The sequence below is a fragment of the Neopsephotus bourkii genome, unplaced genomic scaffold (genome assembly GCF_033783945.1).
Source record: "Neopsephotus bourkii isolate Nb327-2 ecotype Australia unplaced genomic scaffold, CSIRO-AGI_Nbou_v1 NB_1760, whole genome shotgun sequence".
NCBI lineage: Eukaryota > Metazoa > Chordata > Aves > Psittaciformes > Psittacidae > Neopsephotus > Neopsephotus bourkii.
Window position 1 is genome coordinate 9,384,675 of NW_026902234.1, and position 8,865 is coordinate 9,393,539.

The 8,865-nt window shown below is 40.1% G+C and overlaps 1 protein-coding gene across 1 annotated transcript in view; it reads left to right on the plus strand.

The window, feature by feature from the left end:
* ANKRD10 (ankyrin repeat domain 10) overlaps window positions 1–2,975 on the plus strand; it is a 37,951-nt gene extending 34,976 nt beyond the window's left edge. The window contains exon 6 of the mRNA XM_061377772.1: window positions 1,430–2,975. Within this exon, the coding sequence (XP_061233756.1) occupies window positions 1,430–1,890 (461 nt within the window). The 3' untranslated portion in view covers window positions 1,891–2,975. The remainder of the gene's footprint in view (window positions 1–1,429) is intronic.
* Window positions 2,976–8,865: the final 5,890 nt, after the last annotated feature.

An 8,865-nucleotide genomic window follows, 5' to 3' on the forward strand; every position in this document is an offset into this window, starting at 1 on the left:
GGTTTGGGGTTTTGTATTTTTTTTTTAATTTCCAGTATTCAATAAGAATTTATGATTACTGAGTTCAGCTGATGTGGTTATTTTAACTCGTGTAGGGACTAAACAGGAAACTGCAGTGAGTACATCCAGTGAGTTACAAATCAAACACATTTCTTGGCATTATGTATTGCTGTATGTGAAGTATCAGTATCCTAATCCATATTTCATATAATAGCCTTGCAAAAGAATAATAAAGAACCAAAACTTCAGATTGCTTCTTGTCAAACAGTGGTACTCATTATAAACAGGAACCCAATGTTCTGCAAATGTGAGAAGGTACCAGCAGACTTAACTGGCTCGAACTGGAAATACGCAGTAAATGCAGTCCTGGTTTGCACATAGGTTTATGCGTTCATGTGTACATAAACATATGTGCATGTATCCAAGAATAATAGCAGAAAGTAAAATCTTAAAATGTCATCATGTGTATCTGTAGTTTCCACATTTGCCTGGCTCATCTTTACCAATATAGATGTACATTTTAGATGTCTTTTACTGGTAGGCATTTTTAAGGCAGAATATATCACCCATTTTTTTGTGCTAGTACTTTGAGTACCACTGCAAAACCATATATTTCAGACAAACTGATGAAAACTGTTTATGGAAATAAAAGACCGTTGTACTAACTACTAAATTCAAAGGAGAAATTGCTTTAAAACAGTTGTCCGTGGGGGTTTGCATGCACATTTTAGGATTTTGTTTCCTACTCTAATCTTTTTTAGTCTTCTGTGCGCTCTGCTGGTGCTGTTGTATGGCATTTTGCATGTGGATTGTACAGATTCTAGCTAGATAAATGGAAGAACTTTCTGAATAAAGGAACTTTGAAACATTTTATATGAGCACCCCAACATAACATTTCTTTATTTGACCTACTTCAGCATGTGTTGTACTGTGAGTTACCACTAAAAGAGCCACAGATAAATTACAGTTGAAAAATAATAGAAGAAAACCTTCACCTTCTCACAGATAACTCAGTTCTTGTATGTACATATTCTTCCATCCCAAGAGTGCATTACAGTAAAGGTGGAAAGATGCCTTTTATTCTGCCTTTCAGAACACTGCCCAGAATGTTGTCTGCTACTTACTTTATACAGTTAAATGAAAAAGATTCTGGGAAGTTTGTGTTGTCTTTGCCAAGATTAATATAGGCATATTTACACATTGAATGTAGATAGATAGTTGTATTTACAACATAAGAATCCATGCTACAAGCTTACTGGTCAACTCTCCTTACTTTGAACTACCTATACTGTTATAAATAAAGAAAGAGTAGATTATTTTCAAAGCTTTGTATGGAAACATTTTTTAAGTCAGTGGAGTATAGTGGAGACATTTGGATGTATTTCGATTTATTCTTAATTGTTGGTGACAGGTGTATTTCTTAATGCAGATATGAATAGCAGTAGCTCCATATTGAATGCACTGACAAACGGATGTGCCATCAATGGACATTTGGATTTCACCACCGCACAACAGCTCAGTGGGATGGATGCCAGGCGTGAGGAGTGTTTAACACCTAATGGAATAATTCCTGGAATAACTTCTCCCAGTAGGCATCGAATTCATACCAGTAATGGCACCGAGGAACCAGAAAAAGCCATGAATAACTCCACCGAAATGTGTGGATCACTCCATCTGAACGGAAGCCCTAGTAGCTGTGTTTCTAACCGGCCCTCATGGGTGGAAGACCCTGGAGATACTTTGCACTATGGACACTATCATGGGTTTGGGGATACTGCTGAAAGCATCCCCGAGCTCAGTAGTGTTGTCGAGCATTCCAATTCTGTCAAGGTTGAACAGAGATACGACAATACTGTCCTAGGCACAATGTATTTGTATCACGGTTCCTAGGTGATGACCTTTGTATCGAGCGCATATTGAAATTGCTACCAAATGAAACAAAGGGGACAAAATCCTCGCATAGCATTAAATTTGAAGATCGCGGTTTATTGCTATTTTTACACTTTGTTTATATGAAAAGTAAACTTTTAATTTGACAGCCTTATACAATAGTTGTAGTTTGTTGCATGTATGGGGCTTACTTAGTGATAAAATAGGTGCTGTTATGAATGTTTATTATTTTTTATTATTATTACGGAATGTTCTGGTTTTGTATTTTTTTATTTCTAAGCTCGTGAACACTATCCCTTTTTAGAGCTGTTTTATTAAAACAATGTTTAACGGAATTTTGTGAAGAAAATGTTACGTATGTGCATCACTTAGAAGCAAAGATCTTACTTTTCCATATCTTCTGCTGAAGCTATGGTAGCAATATCAATGCCAGCTATCACTATGCAAGGTTGAAAGTGGCAATCTTCTGGAGCTTCTCTGACTTTATAGTTTGTACATTTGTTTGGTATAATTAGATGTTCACCTTTTCTGGACGAGTTGTTGAAAAACGCAGAGACAAACTTGGAAGAAGTTAAGCGTTTTACTTCCTGTGTAGTGTAGAAGTGCTTTTTGTTGTTGTTGGGCTCTTTGCATTATAGAGTGGGAAAGAGGGCTGCCTTTGTTCGGTCGCAGTTGGGTGTGCTCAGGTTAGCTCTGAATTTGTGGCAGTTTCCTTCGGCTTCTCTCCTTTATACGTACGCTTGATATTTTACCATAGCTCACAGGCCGGAGGCATGTTGGCACTGTTCTGCTTTGTACGCAGTTTAAAATTGCTGTTACTTGTTATAGAATTTGCCAAGTCAAAAATATTTGAGTTTGACTGTCTTGGATATACATTTCTTGTCCTTTTTTTTTGACATATGCTTCGGAAATGTAACGTTGTGTACTCTTTGGGCAATGCTCATGGAAAATACGTTGTATTTAAAGCTTAATACACAAAATTCATATAAGTGCACTATATGAGCACTAATAATATAAGTTGCTGCTTTGTGTTATGATAAGTGAAGAGTGGGGAAGAATATGGTAAATGAGATAAGCCCTCTGAATTGTGTTGATTTTTTTGTTCTTGTTTTGTTTAAAAAGGGACCTTTACAAATTGGATTTAAAAAAAAAATAAACCTATTACATTGTATCTGAATACTCTGTTTAGCCATTATTATTTTTTGGCAATTTGAGAAAGCACATCTCTCCATAATCTTTCTCAGTGCAACTGTGGAATTTCTTGATTTTGTCAGTATATGGAAGCAATTAGGAACAGCCCAGTAAGCTGTCTTTGAATAACAGAAACGCGTTATACAGAAACATATTCTGTGTATGATGGTCGTATCAGCCTTGAAATACAAAAACAGGTTAAAGTACCGGCTGGCTGGCTGGCTTTCATGAAAATTACAGTCTCAGCATTTTTAGGCAAACTGCTATGGACTACAGAGAAGTCAGTGGTTTGAATAGACTTAATGTGGTTCACTGTCTACGTACAAGATACTCAGTGTATTCAAATTGAGACCAACACTGACAGGAAAATTGACTGGTCCTTTTGCAAATAGCTTCTCAGGCCAGCAGAATTCCTCAGTGCCTTACAGAGACCAAGATGACCATTAAGGAAAGCTGAATCTCACCTGGGACAAGCTGTTTCTGGCATGCATGTAACCACTTGCTTGTGTTCAAACAACAGCATCCGGGCCCTTTTCTCAGGCAATTTAATTTGCTGATGTAGTGCCCAGAGGCACGTGTACTGTTGCCATCATACTAACGAGAGATTAACTTAAATTTCTTGTAGCTTTTTGTTTGGGGATCTGTTTAGCATTTGCTGAGCTTGCTGCGTATGCTTTCTTGTGCTTCTTCAAATAAAGCAACTCGCAGTTATAATAAGCGCTGCCATCTTATGTACATGTCTATAAACTTGATTCCTAAAGGATTTTCTTAGGGTAACAACAATGTTTGCATGTGTCTGTTCCGATGGTAAAATTTTAGGTACATAATTTTAGCATGACAAGATTTATACTGTGTTCATAAGGCGAGGTTTTTAAAGTCTGTGTACATTTGGCTTTCATTCACTTGCTTTTCATGCCTTTTTACCTAAAAATAGCTTGGAGGACACTGTTTCAGATTCAAAGAGAGAGCTACTGCTTTATTTTGAAAAGCACTTCTGTGCCTGTGTGTTCAGCCACATGGTAACAGAGAGACAGATTTCAAGGTCTGTGTCTGTTACCAGACTCCATGGAAGCTAAGTATTAAATTCTAACTAAATGTAGAAGACCAGTGAAGGCCATATGATGTAGACACACTGGGGGGGGCGTTGCTGGGTAGTTTACAGCTAATGTGGCGAAAGATGGAAGTCTCTGACAAACCATGCCTCAGCCAGGAGCTGAGATGTATCGTTCTTAAAGCATCAGACAGTTGCTTCATAGGAATTTTGAGAGTGCCTTTTTACACGTGCTCTTTGAGACAATACATATTTACAGAAAAGGCCATCTGAGGTCTTTGTTTTAGATTATTCCATAGAACATGAAATGGGGGAGCCACAGAATCACAGCATGGTTGAGGTTGGTGGATACATACCCAAATGGATGGTACTGTTACGAGCCCATACAGGTTTGTTTTCACTAGAAAAAATACTCTCTTCTGTTTAATTGGGATTTCCTGGTTTTCAGTTTGTCTCATTATTTCAGATACACGTAGCCATAAAACTATAAAAGTAATAACAGATCCAGGTGCACTCCTGGTAGGGAAGGTGCTGCAATAGCAGGTGAAGAACTTGTGAAGCGTGTAATGAGTTCTGCCAGGTGTAGCTGTGGCTTTCCATATGCACCTACTGGTGACACAGAAGCCTTGTGTTTAAACACCTTGCTGTTATAATAGAGGGCTGTCCTGGTTTTACTGTGTTATGACCAGCTGACGTAGGTAAAGCAGCCTGGTAGGGTTCACAAACCCTCTTCAGGCCAGAGTGATGAGTTTCAGATTCTGCTAACAGACAGCAGTGCTGAGCCATTTTATTGTGCTGTGCTCTGCACTTCCTGACAAGATTGCTGAGTTCTAAGCACCTGGGTTTAAAGTCTCACAAGCTTTTTGTGGAGCAAGGGCAGCAGTATTGTTCGTACTCAGGCCTTTTGTCCAAGTCCAGAATTTTCAAGGTTTCATCAACAGAATGTCACTTTAGGTGACGCTCTGTCTTACCATTATATTGGTTCTGGGGATGGCTCTCCAAAACTGGTTTGCTTTCCATCTGCCTGGATTTAATTCAGTAGCACCACCATGAATTTTCATGTGGAGAACACCAACCAGTTATTCTCATCATCCTCCTGGTTAACTCTGGTTGAGACTCAATTTTGTTTCAATTTTGGTTGATTTATTTCTGGCTTCTGTAGATGTTTTTGCCCTAATTGCCCCCAAATGTAGCTTCTTTCCTGTTCTGTTTTTCAAAACCATTGCAAAGTTTTTGCAGAAACGTAAGTATAGATTCAGGCAGTGTTTTGATACGTAATATTTCTGACCGAGTAGTTGAATTTTGGCCATGTTAGAAAAGGGAAAAGGGGAGCATTACACAACTTCACACGTTACAGTTTAATATTCTTCATACTTCATCCCCTGATTCCAGATAAAATATAAGCCTAAATGTCTGTCATGGTTTAAGCCCAGCGGTAACTCAGAACCACACAGCCACTTGCTCACTTGCTCTCTGCTTCCCTCCTCCTGCTCCTGGAGGAATGGGGAGGAGAATAGAATGAATGTAACTCCCATAGGCTGAGATAAGAGTAGTCCAGTAATTAAGATATAACACAAACCGCTACTGCTACCACCAATAATAATAACGATAAGGGAAATAACAAGGAAAGAGAATATGAAACTAAACAGGGAAGGGGAAAAAAGCAACAATAAACACAAGTGATGCACAATGCTCACCACGTGCTAAGCGATACCCAGCCCAACCCGAGCAGCGATCTGGACCTGCTGGGTAACTCCCCCCAGTTTCTATGCTGAGCATGACATGCTGTGGTATGGAATACCTCTTTGGCTGGTTTGGGTCAGGTGTCCTGTCTCTGCTTCCTCTTGGCTTCCCTTGCCCCTCGTCACTGCAGAGCATGAGAGACTGAAAAGTTCTTGATTGGAGTAAACATTACTGAGCAAGAACTAAAAACATTGGTGTGTTATCAGCACTGTTCTCAGACTGAAGCCAAACCACAGCACTGCACCAGCTACTGAGAAGGAGAAAATTAACTGTTACAGCTGAACCCAGAACAATTTCTAACAGCTGTGAAGGAAAGTTATCATTCGAGATATATATTAGCTTAAGATGAGATGCTGCTTGGCTTCAAGACCCATTGCAAATGCTTTCAGACTCTGAACTTTTCTGATCATTGTTCTTGCACCTTATTGTAATTGAATCCTGATCCTTGTTCAGATTCACATTCCGTAAGTGAGCAAAAGTTTCTCTATTTCACTCAATTTATTTACCAAACTATCATCCTCCTGCAGATTGAACCCCAGCTTAATATTTATAGGTAAGTTATAAATCACTAAGAAGCATTGCCATTCCAATGGTATTACAAATGTAATACATGCAAAATACATGCTGCCTCACAAAACATCAAAAGAAGTCCTGAGCACAAACTTACAATGAAAAAGGAATCCTTGCTGTCACATGTGCTAGAGCCAACCTCAGTACAAGCTTTTATCAGTAACACTGTCTGAAGCACAGCTTTGCACACTTCACTTACTTTGCATCGAACCAGTTTCTTCCAGTGAAAGAAGACTACACTACCCCAAACAGAACCCGAAAACACTCTTTCACCACTGCAGAACTGCCCACCTTGCCATTCCATGCCGGCATAGCTAGGGTGGGACGTCCCTTACATCCCTTCATCTACTGGGCACGTGGGGCGTTAGCAGCAGAGGGTAAGGCAGCTGGACCGTTCCTCCCCTGCTGGTACCAACAGATGTGACACATGTTGCAGCTTCCCACTGGCACCATCAAATCCTGATGGATTTTCTTCAGGGTGGTTACCACTCTCATGAAATTCTTTCCAATTGTGTTTTCTAGGGGTCTTTGTGACAAAAAAATACCTCAACCACCTTCTCTTGCGTTCTAGTAACTGTATTTTCTTACTTGCCTATAACTCAAGTATGGCTTTAAGTAAGACTACAGCTAAAATGAATTTCTTGATGCTTCAGGGAGGAATTCCTGGGCGCTGTGGTCTGGGGGCAGGTGAGCTGGGGATGAAGCACTGTTGTGGGATAAGAAAAGAGGAAGGGCAGGGGAAGCTTTCCCATGCTGGGCAGCGCTGAAAGCTGCAGCAATCCTGCTGGAGCTGAGAGGGGGTGGAAGATGCACCCTGGGAGCATCGCAATTCACTGCTGCTGCTGGCCTGGGGGATGCAGATCCACAGGGAAGGAAATCTTTGACACCCAGACAAAACAAGGAAGGAAAACCAAAGTCTTGTGTAAGCTGTGCCTTTACTATTCCTGGCAACTGGTAACTACACTTCTGCTGCACTGCTTAATGACTCCCAGATATTTCACACCTCTCCTTCCGTTCCTGAGGTTTCCTATCTCAAAGTGGTGACTGGCTGTTCACAGGCAAAGATCAAAAGAAACCTGGTTTAAAGCAGATGGTTTATTTTAAAAGCATATCTGGCTGTAACATTAAAAAAAAAACACCAAAAAACACTGCAATAGTTCATAACAGCACCGTGTGCTTGGCGTCTGTATCCAAATTAAAAGCTTTTGCAACACTTCAGTCATACGCCTCCAAAAAGCATGCTGAATGTTACCTGTGGTATGAGACTGAAAGTGAGGCATCCTCTCTCCCTCCAAAAAGCACAACTTTTAATGAGTAACTTCTCTTTGCTTCTGTGTGACTCAGCTGCACACACAGGACTCATAGCTGTTCCCAAATCAGTAGGAATTAGTCTCAACTGGCTGAAGTGCAAGCAGGAGAGACACGCGCTTGACGGTGAAGACAAGCCTCCTGGCTTGATCACTGATCTGAGCAGGTTTCCACAAGGAAAATAACCAAACACCTAAAGCTGAACGCAATACCAAAGCTGCATAGCAGGAATTACATTTCTTCTTGCTGGCTACAACTGTAAGTTAAAGAAGAAAAATTAAGTTAGGCTGAGTTTCTCTTCCTGCAAAGGCAGGATGCAATCTTACTACAGAGGAAATACCATGCATTAATAGAGCTTCTCTTGATGTTACCGAAAGGTCAAGCATTGTTTGTTGGTGCTAGATGACAGCTCAATCCCACCAAAGACACGTGTGCTTTCCTGTGACAACCACAAACCTAATAATGTCTGTGGGTCTTGAAAGTTAGATCAAGTCTAACATTAGGCACATAGCTGAAATCCCAGCTTTTTCTATTGTATACTTGATACACTGTGTAATACAACATATTCCATGAAAATTAGTACCAAATTGAAAAATCAGGTAGGTATACACTGTAAGAACTAAGCAAAAAGTACGTGCATGATGCAGAGAAGCACTTACTTGAACGGTAGTTCCTGGGATCAAGCAACATTTCCAGCAGTACAATGTCCAACCAGGAAATTCTGTACATTCTAGGAAGTATAAAGCCCACGTGATTTTTTTTATATAGTGTAACTGATAAAAATGCCCAGAGATTTATTTATTGGACTATATGTGTAATTAATGTTTCAAATCTGTGTTTGCAGCTGAAATTCCAGTATTGATAAATCACGGATGTGTCTTCCATTAGCTGATAGGTTGGGCACTGTCATACTAGGAACTGTCACTATTTGCCAGATGGATTTTCTGTCTTCATCCTGGGGCATTACCCTGCAGGTGCAGGTTTGCATTGCTGACAGTAACCAAGTCTAGCATCTGTGTAAAGAAATTATTGTTACAAGGGAGGAGGGGATCATAGAATCATAGAATCACAGAGTGCTTTGGGTTGGAAGGGACCTTAAGGCTCATCCCCAT